Below are 21,664 nucleotides of genomic sequence, written 5' to 3' on the forward strand. Positions count from 1 at the left end.
CATTACACAAAGGTGAAATTTAAAGTCTGACATTGTACTGGGGAAAAAACTCTTGGAAGTTGGAAATCCAAGTAGAAAACTGCACAACATCCTCATCCCTCAACTTCCTAAGATGTTTTTTTTTTCTTTTTAAATAAAAATCAAAACAACATTGCAGCATAGCGTAGCATTTTATGATCTTAAATCCATCAAAACACCGCTGCGGTTAAGTGGTCTAAGCTGCTAGTTAGATAACGCTGCCAAAAATCAGCATAACATTAGCTTTTGCAAGCGGAACAGTGTTTCACGTTGCTCAAATTAATGTTTTTACTCAGTTTTTTCCAGGCTGGACCAAGGGAGGGAAGAGGTTGTAATTACAGCCTATAAATTGGGAATTTCCGACTTCCAAGTTTAAACTGAAAGCAGCGCTTCATTCATTTTATTCTCTGCTTGTCCGCTGCTATAGGGGACTCTTGGATTTTGCTCTTCCGTTGTGATTTGTCACTTCCCGTGTGAAGAATTCCCACCAGTGACTGCACAGACACCGGAAATTTGAGTTGGCACATCTACAAAGCCTCCATGAGGGAGACTGAGACGCTCCTCTCTTCTCTTCTGTTTCAGTTCAACTTTCTGATGCATTTTCACATAAAACTCTTGCCTTGTGCAGCTTTTGTCACTGGATCCTGTTGCTGTGAAAACTTTGCCATCTGCCCTCATGAAACTCTCATGAATTACGTCACTGTTTCTTAGCAACGTCCGTCGACATGGATAGATGTTCCTTTGTCATGTAGTTTCAGTTATAATGTTACTAATGGCAGTAAATTGGGGAGGAATTACTGTAAAAGTTTACGATGTCCGGTGAAGTGCCTTTTTGCTCTGCACACAGACACACACAGAGCAAAATGGAGAGAAATACTGACATCACACACACATAATGGCGTGGGAGTACCATAAAACACATTACTGGGATCCATCCAAAGTCAAATTAAAGCCCAAGCTCGGGATAATGTTATGACTCCTCAGTTTTCGGGGGCCTGGTGAGCCGTCGGGACATCAGCGTCCGTCCAAACCGCCGGTGTGCTGTGGCAGCAGGGTCGGCCCGGGAAGCTGAGTTCAGAACAGGCTGACTGCACTGCGGGGCCTGACTGGGCGACCAACCACAAACACAGCGCTGCCTGTGAAATTCCACCGTCAATAGGGGCTTTTTCCAGGCGCTGTGCACCGCAACCCTCAGGAGACCCTGTGTGGACTGTGCTTGCAGAGAGTTTAGGGAAAGACAAATCCCCGTCCTCAACGTTCCTCAGTGCTCCCTCTCCATGTGCCGAGAGGGAATGTAACACTACAGGAGCTGCAAAATGCAATGAATGCTGTTAGAAATGACATAAAATGATCAAAAATCACACAACGAGTGACTGTAGGCTGGCTGTGCACAACGTCCATGCAATTAGCTGCAGATTGCATTGGCAAGTTAATTAAATGATTCTGAGTGATGCTGCAAACTCTGTGGAAGGTTCTCCTGTGGAACCCAACTGAGAGCCGCACAGATAAAAGTTGCATTTCAGTCGCACCGTGTAAAGACAGGCTGAGAGAGTAACCAAACCCCAAAGCCAAATCTGGGTAAAGGCTGACATCTACTGGTAGGAAAATAAATTGCTCAAAAGGCCATCTGCTATTGGCTGGTGTTTGGGGCCGAATTACATTTCCTCATGTTGCTGTGACTGAGGAGCTTTTTGTGTACTTTTATTTTTTTGAGTATTTTTTAAAGTCGGTCATTTTACTTTTCCTTCAGTCCATTTATGTTTGAATTTTGTCCCTCGCGTCATTTTAAATCAGATCCATCACAGAGAACAAATGATCAATGACAGACTGTGGAAGCTTTCACAATAAAATCTCAATCAGCAAAGATGAGAAGAGGAACCTGCTTCTGCTTTGTTGATTCTACTTTTTGGCATTTCCAAATTTCACAATAAAAGCTGCACCATGAAAAACTGGACCATTTAGACTCAACTGGCAAAAATATGGAATAAGTGTGGGAAACCATCAACCGTCACATGATGTGTTTATTCCACATTTTGTCAGTTGAGTCTACAGGGTCCTCACTTCAGTTTTAGCGTAATGTCCCTTTAAAAGCATGTAGCGTGCAGCGTGTTCTCTCCTCCTTTTCTAACTGCATGGAAAAGATCCCAGCTAACACAGTTACTGTTTGGAAAAAGGAGCTCAGTCACTTTTACTGCCAGGACATTTGACATGAGACACTTTGGACTTTTACTGCAGGACATTTTTACTGCACTACTTCTACTTCTACTGCAGTCACATACCAGCAGAGGAACAGTACTTCTACTTCTACTGCAGTCACATACCAGCAGAGGAACAGTACTTCTACTTCTACTGCAGTCACATACCAGCAGAGGAGCAGTACTTCTACTTCTACTGCAGTCAGATACCAGCAGAGGAACAGTACTTCTACTGCAGTCACATACCAGCAGAGGAGCAGTACTTCTACTTCTACTGCAGTCACATACCAGCAGGGGAACAGTACTTCTACTTCTACTGCAGTCAGATACCAGCAGAGGGACAGCACTTCTACTTCTAATTATTTGACTTACATTCATTCTCTAGTCTACAGCCTTTCCTTACTGTTAACTATAACCAACCAAAGCCCTGACCTTAACCTTAACCTTAACTAAAACGGCAAAATGATTAACACCCAAATGTAAAAAAATAGTCACTTGTTGTTCTAGAAAAAGCAGATTTTTCATTCTCATTCTTTCATTCATAATCTGCTCATAATCTGTTCATAATTCATTCATAATCTGTTTGCATTTCTGGGCTGATCTGACTCATTTTGAGAAACAGTAAAAGGCAGAATGAGGGAAAGTAAAGTAAAAGTAAATTATAACATTACATTGCAAAATAACTCTTAGATTATGTATTGAACATTGCAGACTGATAATGATATTTACACTAGAAAAAGATCTGGAGTATTGGATTTTTCCCTTTCCTTTACAAGCTGCAAGCCTTTTCACCTGAAAACCCCCAGAAACAGTGTGACCTCGTTTTCAAACTGCCTGCTGCGGGCTGGGAGAGCGCAGGGGGGCGAGAAACTCCAAAACATGATCATAACAATCATACCCACTAGAACTGTTGTCTTTTTTTATGATTCATAAATTAATGAAGTAACTTGAGTTTCACACAGCAAAAACAATGCAGTGTTGTCAACACATGCTGCATTTTCTCTGTCTGAAACCACCTGAGGCCTTCAGGAGAGTTTGTACAGGAGCACAGCGCCATCTTGTGGCCAAAACTAATCCCTTCCTCTTAGGCAAGTAAAATAAAATAAAATAAAAAATGAAAATAAAACATAACATAAAAACAAAATAAAACATAAACGTAAAATAAAATAACAAAAAATAAAAATAAAATAAATAAATAAAATTAAGTAAAAAAAAAAAAAAAATGCTACAATGGCCGCTTGGTTTTATTTTGGCATGATTTCATCTTCTTCTGTTTCCGTCATCAAGTCAATAATATCAAACATTTTACCTGACACTTGTGTCTGAGACTGAATTTGAAGTGTCGTCCTTTAAATCTCTTGTGACTTTTATTGCAAATCGTATTTCTTTTTGGTTCTTCTTTCCTCCATGGATATGGCACTGCACTAAAGCCTTACTTTTTTTTTTTTTTTAATTATTTTTGTTTTACTTTTGTTCTTGTACCTTGTTTGAGCACTTTGAAACTGTACTTTTAAAAACTGATCTATAAAGAAAATAAAGATGGAAATCCAGGTTTGGACTTCACGTCACTTATTCACAGTTTACTAAACGAGAAGGAAAACAAAACCACCCGGTGTTTTACAATAGTTTGATTTTATTCAACAGTTTTAAAAACATGATTGAAAATGAAATCAGCATATAAATGAACACACCAACTGTTAAAATAATCCGTGGGCATAGTTCATCATCAGGAAATCTCAATATAATCACTTAATTTTTTTTGTCTTTGACTAAATATACAGATCTTTACACATCTATAGCCTGGCGGACGCTTGTGGATGATTTCTTTTTTTTTTTTTTTTTTTTTTTTTTTGTCGTCCGACCATGATATTTAACTGCAATGGTTTCTGGGTATTTGACATTGAGGGGAAGGAAGTGATGTAGTTTGTTGTCCTTAAAGTGTAAAATCAATATTCCTGGCCTATTATGGCTTTATTTTACCACCTTAACCACCTTTAGATATGATTTTCAGTCCGTCTGTGTACCATGAAAACACATAAATATGATTGTGTAATATGAGAGTATTGACGAAACCTGGGCAGGTACTCCAACGAGACACGACGAACTCACGAGGCAACCCGCTACACATCCAATATCCTATCAATATCCAACTGTCAATCATGTCTTACATACACACACACACACACACACACACACACACACACACACACACACACACACACACACACACACACACAGAGGAGTACAATCTGACAAAGACAAGCCTGCTGAGTGTCTGATTGGCTGTGTGTTTGTTTAGAAATGCCAAAGTTGAGGTGAGGAGACATTAAAGGGGGAGTTCACCGTTCGGAGTGAAGGCTGAAAAAAAACAGCATTTTGCAGGCTGGATCTCTCCTTAACATTTTCTCCTGTGGCTTTTCTCTGCCTCAAAATGAAAACCATCTTGATAAACGTGATTTTTTCACGAGGGGAACCTGGCTAGCATCGAAAAACGGGACCTGTTTTTTTTTTTTTTTTCCTTCCTCATCTCAGTAAAAAACAAAGTATAAGTCTGCCTTCACTCTTTAATCCTGCATTAATAATGGGGACATTTAATTGGTGTATTTTCAAGCTGTTTTACACTTTGAAGTGTTTCCTCCAGGTGAGAGCAAGGTCACCTGAACCTGAAAACGTCTCCGTCCTCTGACAAGAGAACCGCTGACACACACACACTGAACATTAACCTTTCCCACTGTGGTTTGAAAACTAACAGCATGTGTGCGCACAGAAACAAATCAACCGCTTTAGTTTTCTTACAAGACCGTTTCCTGTGATTTCTAATGTCTGAAAAGAGTGAAGACTAATTTCTCCTGGGGAAAGAGAGCGATATGTAGGCAGCCAAGAGGGACTTATACTCAATTTGCTTTTCTTTTCTTCCTTTGACAAATGGAAGAAAAAAAAAAACGGCAACAATACACCTCAAACTGCAGCCTGGGTGTTAAAGAGGGCGTTTCTCTTAACATTCAAAGGGAGACAATAATCCTCATCAGAGCAGCTATTCCTACAAGATCCCTTGATTTAGGAGCTGTCAGATAATGTAATCAAATGGCCCTGTAAATGTGTTAAAAACATCATAAAATCTAACTTCCTGAAATTGAAAAATACCTTAACTGATGACTATGACTTCACAACAGGTAATATTTTAATGATGAGCTGCAAAAGTGACATTTTCAGTTCAACATGCTCTGCAGCTCCTATGAAGCCGGTTACATTATTCAGGTCTTATTGGGAAGTTTCACAAATTTAAAGAGGGACATTTTATTACATTTGGTAGTTTGTTACATTATAACTATCATTATGATTTATAAAGGGATACATCAAGGAACCTTAACAGGCTCCCTGAATATTAAAACCCTTTAAAAGACGTTAAGCTTTAACCTCTGTACATCCAGTGGTGTAAAGAAGACAGCGTCAGAGCTGCTGTAAGGTTTACTTTTTCACTTTGATGGAGCCAGGCTAACAACTCCCATAGACTTCAAGTCTTTACGCTAAGCTAACAGGAAATGCTACCCATAGGAACTGAACCACTGGACGTACAGAGGTGGAAATGGTGTCCAACATCTTGTTCCAATCTGAGAAGTCGGAAAAAGGATATTTTGCCCAACAAGTTGGAGTATTCCCTTTTTTTTTTATTTTGAAAATCAAAAGACTCAAAACCACAAGAGAAAACTGTCAGAGGAGTGAGGACAAACAACTCAGCCATGGCTCACTTCAGCAAGGACACTGAAACAGGAGACGCTATCGATAAAGTTGTCAAGAGAGTCCGCCGCCCTGCCCTTCACAGACAGAAACACAGCGGAGACATGAGGGAAACGCTCAACGCACAGAGGAGGCATTTCTAACGCTGTGAGAGCTGCTCAGCGACAGAGCAGCGGCCATCTGAAGGGTCAAGGCGGCGCCTCGGTAGATTTCAATAAATATGAAACAGCTGACAGCGGCGTGTCGCATCAGATTATCACAGGCTTGTAAGTGTGATTCTATATTATTAGGAACCTCAACATCTCTAACAGCTAGTGCTCCATGAAAACTATGAAAACTAAATTTAAAAACCCTATGAGGTCTAGATTGTATTGCACATACATAGAGCAGTTGAGAAAAAAATGCTTATTCAAGTTTGCATACAACAACTGAGAAAAATATCCCCAGAACAAGAAGAACCAGAGGTAAAGAGGTGTAAAGGGACAGCAGAGAAAGGCTTGGAAATGAATGGAAAACTGATTGTGAAAAGCTGTGATAAGGCAGAAACAAGAAGTGAGAGGAGAGAGTGGATCTTGTCGTCCTCCCGTTTCAAATAAAATGTGGTTCCTGTTTCGCTTCAGTTTTAATTCCCTCTGCGATGCTGCTACTCGAGGACTGAGAGACCAAAGGTGGTGGATGAAAACGAGGCACGTCGAGCTCTAATCTAGCATAGAGGGAATTCAGAAAATATGAAGCTGTCTGGGAGTGTTTGACAGCCACAGTACGTACACACACTCACGCACACACACAGCCACAGACGGCATACACACTGCAGGCCTCCATGCTGATTGCTAAACTGCTGCTTTTTTTTGTCCATTTATTCTGGGATGTATTGCAAATCTGATCCAAATGTGAGCCGGCAGCGACGCTGAAAATCTCACGCGCAGAGTAACGATAACATCATGTTTAACACATCTCAGTATGTTACAGTATGTGCTTTTAAATGTGCGCTGAACTGAATCGTCTCCACATTTGTCTCTCTTTCCCTTGTTGTGTCTCGCTGTCCTCAGCTGAGCTGCTGTGCCGCCAAAATTATGACATCTATCTTAGGTCAGTGATGATGAATGTCCTTGTTTTCATGGCAATGCTACAACTTGAAAATTCAAATCCAAGTGTCACACAAGTTGCATACTGCTGGATCCAAGCCTGGTCCAGACAGAAATTTAAAAAATAGTAATGATGATGATGATGATATAGCTACATGCAGCTTTCTGCTGTTCACAGTGATCAGAAAACATCAGCTTTGGGTGTTTTCAGCTGCAGTGTGAACACAGCCGGAGTGTTTTCTGTGCTGCTACCAAACAGACTAATCAGTGAGGGTGGAGCCTCCGCTGGTCAGGTTTGTTTGTGGCTGGCAGGTTTCTCTCCTCTAGCAGGGAACCAGCTGGAGCTCAGGCTGGGCGGCATGAATAAAATCAAACATCACAATATCTTTGCCCCAAAACCGCAATATCGAGATTGTGACGACACTGATGGGATGACTACCGGTGCTTTTGAGACATTTAAACACAAGAGATTTTATACAAACAATCATTAGTAATGTGGAAAAGACAGTGAAACAGCTAGAACAGTCTGGTAAGTTTAAAAAAAAAATTGCATCCCTTTACCGTAATAAAGCCTTTCAAACCAGAAAAAGACAACACTTATGCAATATCACAACATTACATGACATCTAGATGTATCACAATATCGATATGTTTATATTGCCCGGCCCCAGCTGGAGGTTCTGTTCAAGTCTACAAAAAATAATAATAATAATAAAAAAAATACACTGATGTGGTCCAGTAATGAGCACAGACACTATCAGTCACTGAGGATCGGGGTGAAATCTCTGCACGGCCAGATGAAGACAAAAGGCAGTTGAATACTCAGGACCAAACAAGAGGTTTGTTAACTATCCAGAAAAATGACTTGTTTAAAGAAATGTGACTTTGTAAGAGGTTATTCTTTGTGTGACCCGATGCAAACTTATCGTCTTTTTCTTGGTGCGACGTCAAAAGTCTCAACAAGACAGCCGCTCCCGCTGAGCCACTTTCCTACTCGCCCACCTGATGATTTTACCCAGCAGCTGTTTGAATGCGATACTCATTCTGTTGTGCTGAATCAGCTCAACAGCAGGCAGATACAGGCCTGTCATAAAACATTAGGAGAGGTTACCAGGAAAATGCACATCTGATCACACCGACAGAGTGATCGAAGTCTCAGGGGCTTTGCGAACGAGGAAATCCTCAGTTCCTGGGTTCTGCTGCAAAACTACTGGCCACAACGGCTGCTGCACCCCAAAATGAGGGACGTTAAAGCAGTGATGGTTTTTGGGGAGAAATTGTACGAGTTCAACAGCAGATATTGAGACTATACTGTCAAAGAAACATGTACTCCACGGTAAAGCTTAAACTGCTAGACTTCTTTACATCATAGAAAAGTAAAAACTCCTCTTCTGAATCTTATTTATCCTTAAGAGGCACAGCACAGTTCATCTCTGGCTCGTTTTCGTAATAACCTGAGGTGTTAATTCCCAGCTGATTGTAGAACAACCTGCCAGCGTTGCTGCTTCATGACAGCAGTTTTCCAGACATATTTCCAGTCGCTGTAGCCCCACCTTCAAAAACACATCACTGCTTAAAGTCTCTAGTCTAGTCACAAACAGCCAGGTAAGGTTTTTGGAATATATCAGGGTTTATACCGACAGTTGTTTACCTGACAATGTGACAGGAAGAGAAGAAAAACCTACCAGCCACAGTCAAAACTCACCAGCAGGAACTTTTGATAAATGCAGGCATACTGTATGTTTATCAGTCTGAATCTATGAACTACCATCACGATGCTGACTAACACAAACAGTGAAATTTCAGAACCTGTGCCCACCTGACTCCAGACTACAACGCGCCCGTGCATTTTTTTTCCTCCTAAACAATAATGATGTGTTAGCTTATAAAATCAGTTTTACTGCAAAACAATGAGTTGTACACCAGAGGGAAAACAGAGTGTCGTCACTCTGAGCTACATGAAAGCCGAGCTGAACAGTACTGTACGGGTCACTCACTCACACACACACACACACACACACACACACACACACACACACACACACACACACACACACACACACACACACACACACACACAATGTGTTTTCTTTTTTCTGAAGGATTCTTTAAAAAGGCAGCAGTTATAGTTTGGATTAATCTAAGAGTTCCTGAATCTAAAAATAAGACAGAAGGCTTAGCCTAGCAGTAAAACTAGCATCTTCCAGGACATTAACCCTTGTTTTCTGTTTTGTTTTGTCTTATCGAAGGCACACAAACTACCACGAAAGAAGTATAGTCATAATTTTCAAGTGTGCAAAAAAGCTCAGTTTACATTATTTTCCTTGATAAAAGAAAGAAGAAATAAAGAAAAAAAAGAAACTGGTAATCTTTCACTTTTAGAGATCTTTCTCTCGGCCTTTCCCCCGTGTTTCCGAGGAGGAGGAAGGGGTTCGCAGTGCGGAGTCCAGGACCGTCGTGCTCAGAGAAGACATGTGCTTTACAACCAATGCAAACAACTCTGCTATTTTTTTTCCATTGGCACTTAGTTAGCATTAGTGCAGACGAAGGGCAGAGGCAGAGTTTTTGCACGCAGCAAGACGAGCACATTTGGTTTGTGGGTCGGCAGAACTGATCTGCTTTAATTTGTGTTGTGATGGGGGAGGAGAGGAGGGGTGGGTCCCTGTCCGGGCTGGATCCATTTATCTATAAACTAGCCCATGACAGAGTTGCACACCAAAAAAAAAAAAGAAAAAAAAAAAGATGACACTCTTATTTTTAACGGTAGATGAAAAGAAAGCAGCACTTCTGAGTTTCTCCCTTATGTTTTTATACCTCCAGTACCTAGAGTTTTCCTTTATAAACAGAAGGCGTTCTTAAAAAGCATAAATTATCCAGCAGTGGGAGGCGTCTCCGCTCCTTCAGCGTCCGTCCACATCCCGCCTCCTCCGCCTCCCGTGGCGTCCTCAGTCAGTTGGAGGCGGTGGATGTGTTGGTCGGGGACGAGGCAGCGGTGGTGGGCGAAGGCGCGGTGGCGGGCGGGGCCTGCGGGTTCACGATGACCTGGATGACAAAGTCCTTCTGGATCTTGGTGTCCTGCAGCCGGGTTTTGTCTGTGAGCAGCTTGCCTGAGAAGAACCAGCGCTGGTGGGCTGCGTCGATGTCCTCCTGGGCCTGGAGCTGCTTCTTCAGCTGCCCGATGGTGTCGGCCATGCTGGCGCTGAGACGCAGGTCCTTCCCTGTCGACAGTCGTACCTGAAGGAGAGCAGAGAAATAAGAGTCAGAATTAACACCCACCGAGGAGCAAATGAAGACTTCAGTTGCTTAAGTTGATAGCTGCCTCTTTAAAACCCATGACAAATTTATTTTATCATTTGCCCTCCTATGGCAGTCTAACAGTCAAATCCAAAAATGAATCAGCTAAAATAGTCACTACAGGCAGCAAAACTGCAGGTGTCCAGCGGAGCGCCGGCAGCCTGTCTGCTCTTAGTGGTGGGCAGGTGGTGCAGCCCTGTCAGGTTGTGTTCACACATGCTGTGTTTTTTGTTTTGTTTTTTCCTTCTCTCAGCTGCCACACTCTTTTTCTGACTGAAAAAACATTGCCCAGCGTATTTGGGTTGATTTTTTTTTCAGCACAATGACCCCTGCAATGTGAAAGTCATCACTGTGGGTTTTCTTTACACCACACAATTAACATTAACTGTTACTTCCTTTTTCTCTTCTTTCTGAATATCAGCCTGAATAAGCTCCTCCTCTTTACCCCCTCATTGCTTCAACTTCATTCAAAACCCCACTTTCAAAACCACTGCAATAGAGAAATAAGACAGAATCTTTTTTTTTTTTTTACAGAATTGTATACATAGATAGCTGTTTCAGCACATCAGGTGGACTTTATAGAATGGAAAGATGGGGAAAACTATTTTAATTAAAGCCATGGATTAAATTACAGCTGTTACAATAATTTACTTACAGTTGCTTGTTTATGCCATTAGCAGTTATGATTGCTAATTATGTTTGGATAAATACAGACAACTGTGCACCAAAACCCTAATAAGGTGAGAAAACGCGACGCAGGGTGGCCAGCAGCTGAACTCGACACGTCGGTACCTTCAGCTGGAACTCCTTCTTGGGCGCTGCAGGAGGCTCGGGGCTGTCGCTGGGGTCCTCGTCGCTGCGCTCTGAGATGAGGTTGACGGGCGGAGCCAGGCAGTAGACAGGCAGCTGGTAGCGGTTGCCCAGCTCGTCGTAACACTCTGTCAGTGTACCTGCGAGAGGGCGGAGTCAAGAGGGCGAGCCACCAGTCAAACCCACGAAAGACAAAACCAACAACAACTGCAGAAAGTTTCACCTGAGTTATTCTGTGGCTTTACGTCTGGAGCAGCAGGTTTTGTCAGCTATTACATGGACATACTGTGTGTTACATGGTGTGTGTGTATTGGGATTATTCTTGTATGGGGCTGATAGCAGGTTCTTATCAAATATGCAGTGTGTTTACTGGTGTGTGTGTGTGTGTTCAGTCCTCACCGTGTGGCAGTGTAATACTGGCTCCGTCCACTATAGCCTGGGCCAGCTCATGGTCATTACACTCCAGGGCCACGGCGGCTGCTTTCAGGGCATCCCAGATCTCCTTGCGGCCCTCGAAGGCCGGTGCCGTGTCCCAGAACTCGTCCCTCTTGCTCCGCAGCTGGCCCTCCGTCATCGGGTAGTCGCTCTTCCATTTGGGACGATCCTTTTTCAGAGGCTCGTTACGGCCTGACGGGAGGGAAAGGAAGAGAAGACCGTTAAGAAGAGAGGCACGGTGTTTCAGTCACAGATCTTTATGGACTTTAAGGTGCATTCATATTAAGTCTGTTTGGAGAAGTTAATTCAAAACCTGGAACTGAGGATCCCTTAGTTTGGTTCATTAAAATTGTTGTTTGTTACAATCAATGAGATGGCATTTGAATTAGGGTGGCCCTAAATAACTGCAGTAAGATGCCTGGAAATGGAGACAAAATTAACTAAGGATGCTTTTACTATGCCATGTCTTTACCAGAACTGAATTTATATTTTCTTACAGTTTGAGTTATGAGGCATGGGACTGGGGTTGCGGAAGGTGCGCAATTCAGCACCGTAGTTTTACACCTGAAGATTTTCAATCGTTTAAACTCTAAAAGAAATCTCTTTTAAGGCAGCAGAAGTTTCCAAACCGTTTTGTTCCAAGGACCCCAATACACGTGTGCACTGTGTTATCCTCAAACACCATTTGCTAAATATTTTGTAAGAGGTCTTCATGTGATCTGATACAGGCCAGTCCTTACGGCCCACCTGCCCCCCAAGTCTTTGATCTTTGAAAGAAAAATCTACAGTAACAAGAGCCAATCGGGTGACTCAAGAGAAAATAGACTCGGCATATAGTTGAGGAGGACCCTCGACATCCCACAACCGCATTTTGGGATCAAACATTTTGAATGAATATGATCAGATATGGACTGCTTTGTGTTTGTTGATACAGCAGAGCCATCTTGGCCTTTTAAGAAGAAGAAAAAGACGAAGAAGAAGAAGCAGCCTGATTACGAGAAGCAAGCGTGCAAGGTGAGGCACAGCAACGCAAACAGAGTCAGCTGCTGCCTGCTGTGAGCGTGCTGATTTGCATGGCAGGGGACCAGGAGAGCACGGGAGGCTCTGGACAACAACAAGCGAGTATACACTGTATGGAAATAGGGGCTTACAGAGAGCAACACAAGCACGCAAGGAAAAAGTAAAAGAGTGCAAATGAGAGAGAGAACGACATAAGAGCTGACAAACAGGTAACAACAAGTAGAGAGCATGCAAATTCACTCAGCGTCTTTCACGTTTAAACTAAAGTCTCAGTGATGTATCGGATCACACATAAAATACTGGAACAACTTGCCTCACTCATTTTTTCTTCAGATTTATTTCCAGATATTTTCATAACCATACCAGTGATTTTGCATGTTTAGCATAATGTCTACAATATGTATAAACTTCACATTTCTGCTAATTTTTTCTTAACATGTGCAGTTTTTTTTAAAACTGATGTTTTTTTTCCTCCAGCCATTCTTTTCCATTCATTCCACTACAGTATGAAAATTAACTTTCAGACACTTCAGAGCAGCTGTGCTGTGTTTTGATGACTTGATACTGGGGTGGAGTAAAGCGCTCCCTCCGCCAGGGAAAATAGTCCCAGGGGGAAATGTTTGCTTTCCACAGCCAATTATCAGCTGTGTGGTTTCTGAATGTTGAGGACTTTGTTCGCCGCAAAAGCAGAACATTATAAGGCGGCTGCTTCAACCATAAATTCACTTTTTGATTATATGTTTTGAAATCTTTAGTATCCCCCCGAGATTTGCAAAACGGTTTGTTGCCATGTAAATGTGGGGAAACTGTACTACATAGGCTAAACACTGAAAATGACCAGTATGGTCCTTTAAATATAGCCTATAAGTTTAGGTAAAACCAGAGGCCAGTAGGATCTGTGTGGGTCCTGCAACTGAAGTCTTAGTTATTCTAGTCTTAATTTGCTTTTAGTGCAAAAATTCTTTTTCTACAGGTGCAATTTCTACATTCCTGCTATGAAAAATGGAGATAGTAATCTGGGATCTGCAGGTGGAGGTAGTGTATGCATTTTGGGAGCACATGGGCCGGTCAAACTGTAAAACCTTGATATTTTACAACAGTGTCTGTGGCAGCAGTGATTTTAAGTGAATTGTCATCAGGTGTGAATGTGTCTGATGAGAACAGAGGGTGCAGGGGTAACTCATTTATTCCACAAGGTCCTCACATATTACACATACTACATGTACTGCCTTGCTAATAAAGAGGGTTAAAGACTTTTAACCAGCGCTGCAAGCACAGAGGAAGATTTATTCTTGCATGTCGTCACAAGAGACAGAAAACCCTCACCCCCACCTTGTCGTCTGAATCTAAAATTAGGAGGTCATTCAGAGTTTGCAATATGCATGAAACATGTGTAGCCTAGAACTGTCTATGTAACCTTAACCGGGTTTCCCAGCATTCAATATTTACACAAAGCACATCATTGTGCGGGGGAGACGAGTTCGGCAGTCGACACACATTATCCTGTAGTCGTGTGAACAGGATCAAGGACGCTGACTGCAGCTGTTTGGCACGATGCAGTTTTTCATATTTGACTGTGTCGTCAGGAGTCTCGTTGGGCTCATGTGGTGAAGCGATCTAAGACCGATCTAAGACCGGCAACAGCCAATGGGAGTTTAGCACGACGGGTAAGAATCAGAAAACAAACGAGAGAAGAAGTCATGTTCAATTCCCACTCACTTTACATGAATTCAGATTCATAGCTCCTTTCTTGATAAACTGCTGTAGCCGGGTTCAGAAACTTTGTCATGCTCTGGACCCACATTTGATCTAATATCAAGAGATGTATTTTGGTTTGTGTTCAGTATTAAATCTTTGAAACCAAAGCAAATTCACTTGGTTTTACTTATTTCACATTTAATTCCCTTGAATTCACTTGAGCAAATTAGCAAGAACACACACATGCATTTAAAACACAAGAAAACTGATCAAGCATCACTGATCTGACCGTTAAATATATAATTTTAATCATAATAAGGGTATTTTTCTTAAAATTTGTTTGCTTAAGACCCACTACAGGACCCTCTAGGACCCCTGGGGGGTCCCCGGATCCCACTTTGAAAACTACTGTACAATGCAATTACATTTTGAGCCTAAATCTCATAAAAACAGTATCATGTCATTGTGTCTGGACCAGGTGAGGTAAGCACGCAACTACAAACTCGGTGAAATATATTAAGTCACAGTTCTTGACCACTGAGCAAAAAACCCTCCTCCGGGGGAACGTGGTGTAAGTGTGGTGGACTTCTTTGCCCATCTTTTTGTGCAACCTGGTGTGTACATCCTCTCAACCAGACGTTCAGTCTGAACTGGGGTGACCTCGGTTCAACTGAACATGTCCCATACAGGAACAGACACATTAAGCACCAGGGCAGGAAGCTAACTCTTTTTTGGTCCACCAGCTGCAAATCCCAACATTCACCAGTAATGCCAGCGTTAGGCCAGATTTTTCTAATATAACAGGGCTGCCAAAAGACAGCACCTTACCTGCCTCAGAGGATGGCAGAGTAAACACGGCTCCCTTGCCAAAATAGCCAAAATTTACCCCACAGACAATTGCCTGGTGTTAAATATCCCTCCCAGGATACTGCTTTATCAGAGTACACTGCGATGGAGTCCTGCGCTACAACAGGGCAAATGAGGTTTTTAAATAGGTGCCACCCGCAGCCTCTTCTGTTCCTTTTGTCACCAAACAGGCCTGAGCTCATGTTTCTGTCGTCCTGTGGGGTAAGGATGCCGTTTTAACCGGGTGTCAAAAATCCTTAATCTACAAGCTGCCCTGAACAGGGGGAGTCACGAAGGGAAATGAGGAGGAGGAGGAGCGAAAAGGGGATGTTAGCACGCTCCACGGCGGTTGCCTTTCCTTCAAACAAATTATTTATAGTGCAGGCAGCTTTACAGGAGTAATTGGGAGGACACGGGGTGGTGTAGGGTTTGCACTGGGAGTGCGGAGTGAGGCCAAGTTGCTTCCTCACAACCACTGAGCCACGGTTGTAGTGGATATCTGCTCCACTACAGATAACACAGATGGGTCAGAGGCAAACCTGGAGGCTTTAAAGAACAGTATCTATCATACATATAATCCATATATGAGCTGCACCCAAGGATTATTTTCACTAGTTATTAATTTGTTTTTTGGTTTTTTTATAGACTAATCATTTAAAGTGCAAAAAATTAGTCTAAAGTGTTGTCTTTAAACTGCTTCCTTAGATGGACCAGCAGCCAAAAAACACCCCAAAGTGTTAATTTTGAGATTTATATATCCTATGATAACAATATGTAATGATATGAACAGGGAAAAATAAGCACATCTCAATGATTTAAGGAATGTTGGAATCAGAAAATGGCATTCTTATTCAATAAATGACAGCAAATTAATATAAAAATATCTAATTAGTCCTCTGTCAACTAATCAGCTATGTGCATACAATGTGAGGAAGACGGCAAAGTTTTCACATTATGTTTGTAAAAAGGACACAAAAGACAAATGACAATCTTTGACTGGTTTAGGGTACACTGTCATGTCATCACACGCTCAGCAATTTATCAATCAAGATGTTTTGAAGATGATCACAAAACGATGTGATGAGGACTAAGGCCTTCACAGTTTGACAAGCTGCTGTTTGAAACTCAAACAAGAGACATCCAACATGGGAAGAACTACTCCTCCCTCTTACATCTGCCACCATCCACCCTCTTTAACTGCACTGGGACTGTTTTTTTTGTGTGTGTGCGATTTTATTGTGGGCAATACAAGTCAGCTGAGGTCTAAGTGGAAGAAACCATGTCGCATCGAACCAAAGTCTCTCAGTTTTATGATGCCATGCTTATCAACAAACATAAATACTCCACATGACATGACTTAAGTGGGCTCTATTTGGATTTGGAAAATGTCTTTTCATTTCAGCGTAAGTCTGATCCAACAAACAGCACTCATCTGAACTTTAAAAACTGACTCTTGCTTGGTTCTCATCCACCAAACTGCACCATGAAAGGCTGCAGCAAAGAGCAAGAGTAAATTTGTCAAGTTAACTTTTAACATGATCAGCTTGGTGGGTTGGATAGACGGAAAGTGGATGGCAACAAAAACTAACATTCTTTAATCCACAGGGTTGAGCGGTACGTCTTTCTGCTGTGTCTGGACCTGCTGAAACACAACTAACCGCAGCACACAGAGGAACAATGCATTACAGACGCATGAAGCAATATCAGGGCGTTTTCATCACGCTGTGCTCGTAAAAGGTTGCCTCATCATGACTTGTGGTTACAGTGAAGCGTGTTTTGTTTATGAGCGTTAATGAAATGCATCATAAACAAGGCGGGAGGATCATAAACAGGGCTCAGACAAAACACCGCACCATAGGCCGGCTTGGTGCTGCAGATAGCCAGCCGTTAAAGTCTGGTTTTGGTCAGGGAAAGTGCAACTGAGGTACATATTTGTTGTCTTGGCCCTATATAGTCATCTGAGGGATATCTGATTCCCATCCCAACAGGCAAATAAATGCAGGGTGTTTTCAGCGCCTGCGGGCCTCGGGTCTGCTTCTACCTTTGCAATATCCTCTTTAAAAGTAGGCCGCTGTCCATCCCTGAGGCAGCACCGGAGCACGTCAACAATGAACAGAAAGGAAGTGTGTTCTCTAAGATGGAGACAGAATCTGTGACCGTGTGAAAATCTACTGATGTGATTTAGTTTCATGAAAAACAGCTGCTCCCTTCAGGCAAAAGTAAAACGAACAAGAGGTTGATTACAGCTGTATGAATGACAGCAGGAAGAAACGTCTGAAAACTGATGCCTGGAGAAGAGCTGGGGTCAGATGATAAGCTCTGAATTTGCTGATTTTACTTGAGTTTTCTCTTTAGTTTAGATCAATGCCTAATTTGCTTGTTAGCCAGCTGTTTCCTTGTCAACTGATCAAATGACCCATTAGTTATTTAATTAATTATTATTTTGATAACCAATTATTTCAGCCATTTATTAAGTAAAAGATTGTCTCCCTTTTAATGTCATTATACAATTAAAACTTGACTGAGGAAGACATCTGAACAATCACTTCGGACTGACCTTTGATGTGAGGTCATGAAAGGTGATACTACACATTTGGCTTAGCGTCAATTCAGTTTGATTCATGATTCACTAGTTGATGGTAAAATTAATAAATATTTTTCTTTTGTGGAACAATTCAATTTGACTCTAGTATGTACCTCGATTCCAGTCACTGCAATAATGTTAGATGATCCTTTTTCTCCTGAAATGTGAAAAAAGTCAAACAGAACTACTTTAACATTTATTCTATAAAAAAACTTCAGTGACAAAAAGATTGTAGTGTATATTATTCTGTCAGATCACCACCATGTCAGGTGGTGAATGAACTGACTAAAAGCATTTTATACTGATTCAGGCGAAAGTCTGAGCAATTAGTTCTATCTATTTCTTATAGCCGATCAATTCAGGAATTCCACTGGAATTGGCTGAATTTACAATCGATGCATTGATACTCTGACTGAATCGCTCTGTCCCTACAAAGCAGCAAAACAAAAACACGATTTGTATTCCCATAGCTCGGCTTTTCTTGGTCAAGGCTTTGAAGCTGCGCGAGATCCGTACATTGATGTAATGTGAGCCTCGTGTGCTGCCCAAAAATCAGGCAGAAAAGAGCAAGACGTCAGCTGAGCCGCCTGCAGTGTGAACGCACCGATGGGCCGGGTCAACTGGGACAGAACCGATTTCCCAGGATTACCCACCCACCCAGAGAAAACCAGCCCCTGCTCCTCACAGCAGGGTGACAACTGGAGCCCACTGACCCAAACTGTAAAAAAATAAGGTGCCACATGAGTTTTTACACTGTTTGAAAAACCTCCAGCCGCAAGACGAGGCTGGGAAATCTACATTTGTCTCTTTTACCATCAGAGGCAGGGACAGACTGATATAGATTTTTGATGACTGATACTGATACCAGTTATTAATAATCAATGAGACTGATAACTGATATTCCTGGCCAATATTCATTTGCAGTAAATTTGACAATTGCAGTGCCAAAATGAACAGTATCAGCAACGCCAACAAAAACCTTGCTTTGAATTCATGAATGTTTAATTACCATTACAAAAAGCGAGGTACACAAAATGGTTAGTAGCTGGATTGTCAGTTTTGTGGTAGAATAAAACATCGATGCAAAGGGCAGGGGCTGAAGCTTGAAAACCTCTCGGCTTCCTGACATCAGGACAGCCAGCGGCTGTCAGGAAAACACCGCCTCACTGACTAACTTCCCTTCCAGTGAGCTGGGAGGAAGACGCCGGGCCAGAGCCAGCATCTCAGTGAGTCACAGAGACACTCGCATTGCTCAACACTCAGGATAAAGTTGTTTTAGTCAACAAGCTGACAGACTGTTATGCCAGAAATAATCTGACCTTCTAGGGCAAAATTCAGTTTCACAGACTCCTGGCCAGTGAGTGCAGAAGAAGAAACAACCTCTTTACTACCATTTTTTGGCATGTCGCAATTTCCACAGCCAATTCCATTATATTACCAACAAACTGTTTTTTTAGAGTAGATTATGATCTCTGTTATTGGTAAAGTGTTAAGCAGAATATCCAAATAGATAGTACTGATGGTATTTTCCCATTCTCATTCTGACTTTCTTATAACAGATGTAATCCTATTTATAGGCTCCGACTGTGCAGTACACAGTAAACATTATCATGTGTCAGACAATCATTTTGACGTAGGAGGTGCTGCTTAAGCGTCAGTGGCATCTTAACTATGCAGAAATATCGACGTCTCTGCCAGCTCAGCCGTGTGGCGCCTGTGTCGTTCGGTTTGTAAATATAACATTTACTCTGGCAAAGTGTTTCACCGGCGATCCAAAATTCCACCGGCTGCTATCAAAGCTAAAGTGTGAAAGACCAAAAGGTGGCGGTCGGCCAGTGTTTATCTTCGGAAGAATGTTATCTTCGGGAAAGGTGAGTAGCTAATGGATTTGAACTGCACTCCCCTTGCAAGAATAATGTCAGATACAGTAACCAGGACGTCCCGCCTTAACATCACAGCAGGTGACCATGTCCCACGGGGCTACAGGTTTACGGAGGATGCATGATGTAGCGGTGGCTGATGTATTATGGTCTGCTGAATGAAAAAATTTAATTATTGCTACTGTTCTGAAAATGAAATTTCAGCTGATAATGTGGAGATTTTTCCTACAACAGCTGCAGTTCCTCTGAGGATTTATGCTTTTACATTAAAGTCACTGCTGAGGGGAAAACTTTTTCTATTCATTGTGTATCTGTTTTGACTGGCTGTCTTTAGCCATTGTTATTTTAAATAGGCACTAGACTACAACTCAGGTGTTGTATAATGCATGGTTTCTCTCAAACAGATAGGGGGGTCTTTCCACTTAAGTACTGCCAGTTTAAACCACAAACTATGCAGTCCACATGTGTTCTTTTGGCCTGTTGTAAAATGGTGTGTTTGTGCTGACTTGGGCCTAAACAGTCTTGGAGTTGCATCAATTGGCTGCGACTGGAAAGCTGGGACTCTTGTGGATTCAATGAGCCACATTTGATTCGTGTGTGATGATGTTCGCCCCCCATAGGAGCCATTTCACTGCAGTCAGAGTATTTTTTTTTTTCCAAACTTGTGACCTTTAAGGTAATCACAGCCTCATTAAACTTTACAGCCACAAGGTAGAGGATCATTCAAAAAAGCAAAAAACGTATTAATGAATCCAATAACAATCCTATTGGCACCTAGGTATCGTGATAGCATCGAATAAGGAGATAAAAGCATATCATCCTAACCCTATAAAATAGCCAAAGATGTGTAGATGTCTGACTAAACAAACATGGTTTTGCAATGCCGTGACGGGGATGAAAACTTAGAGGGTGCTGCAAGGAAAACAGAAGTTATTCATTGATTTATTCTGAAGTGTCACGTCCTTGTTTTGCACCCTCTCCGTACCTCCACGTGTCCTGTGGCCCCTTCCTCCGGTCCTGGACGAGCCGTGACCCTGCGTGTCTTCCCGTTCTCTCCCGACACATCCTCCCATGGCTAGCGGGGCTGCAGGCTGGCTGGACGCGGCTCACCAACTCAACAGGGGTCCCATGATAGCAGCCGACTGGAGGCTAGATCCGAGCAGGGAGCGGGGGCAGATCCACGGCACAGGTCCGATGACCCCGACGGCAGCGAGAAACCCTGAAATTTTCGGTGTTTGCCAACGCTGAGATACAGAAATATAACTTAGAGGTACTTGGCTCAGGGTTTCCAGTACAGCGTTTGGGGAATAAACTCGGAGTAAAGTGGCTGCTAAACGCACGATAACCCACCAAAATATAGATATACTGCCTTTTATAAGTCCTTTATCCAGCTCGTAAGCGAGTTGAAAACCTAAATGTCCCGCAGCTCAGTTTAAGTCAAACTAGGACTCGGAAGCTGAGCAGCGCACCTTTCCGTGCTAACGAGCTAACAGGGCCAGCTAGCTAACCGTGCTAGCTAACGTTAGTAAACACAAACTTCCGCGCATTCTCGGTCATTTCCCGACGCGACGGGCCGACTTTCCTCACAGCTCCGGGCCGGCAGCCGTGGCCGCAGCCTCCCTCGGTCTTCGCGGTGCCGTTACAAACATCTTACCGTTGTGTCTGCTTCTGTTTTGTGTCTTTAAACCCCCGCAACTTCCCTTCTGTCTCCGCTGGTGAAATGTGGCTAGCGGCGGAGCTAAGCGCTACCCAGACCAAACGGACAACTTTTCACGCATGCGCAACGGGAGCCAGGTGTCGGATTCGCTGACGTCACGTGGACACGCAACGGATAAAAATAAAATAATATTAAGTTTTTATTTAATTTTTTTCTGGGAGTTTTATTATTTTTTAAATTTATTTTGATTTCATACCTCTCTTTTTTGTACAATATTGTGTGAAGCACATGTCTGAAATATTCTGTGTATGAATGTTTTCAGTAAAGATTATAAATAAATACATAATATCTTAAAGGTATTGACTGGCAGACGGCATGGCTAGTACCATATAAATTGTGTATTA

At 42.3% G+C, this 21,664-nt stretch overlaps 1 protein-coding gene across 1 annotated transcript; it reads right to left on the minus strand.

Annotated features, from left to right (window-relative positions):
* Nucleotides 1-4,011: 4,011 nt before the first annotated feature.
* On the minus strand, nt 4,012-21,345 carry ubtd1b (ubiquitin domain containing 1b). The gene is made up of 4 exons (XM_030077707.1): nt 20,589-21,345; nt 11,540-11,767; nt 11,123-11,280; nt 4,012-10,270 (listed from the first exon to the last, which is right to left on the minus strand). The coding sequence occupies exons 1-4, from the start codon at nt 20,674-20,676 to the stop codon at nt 9,986-9,988; spliced, it is 759 nt and encodes a 252-aa protein (XP_029933567.1). The 5' UTR covers nt 20,677-21,345; the 3' UTR covers nt 4,012-9,985.
* Nucleotides 21,346-21,664: the final 319 nt, after the last annotated feature.

This window comes from Myripristis murdjan, chromosome 19 (genome assembly GCF_902150065.1).
Source record: "Myripristis murdjan chromosome 19, fMyrMur1.1, whole genome shotgun sequence".
NCBI lineage: Eukaryota > Metazoa > Chordata > Actinopteri > Holocentriformes > Holocentridae > Myripristis > Myripristis murdjan.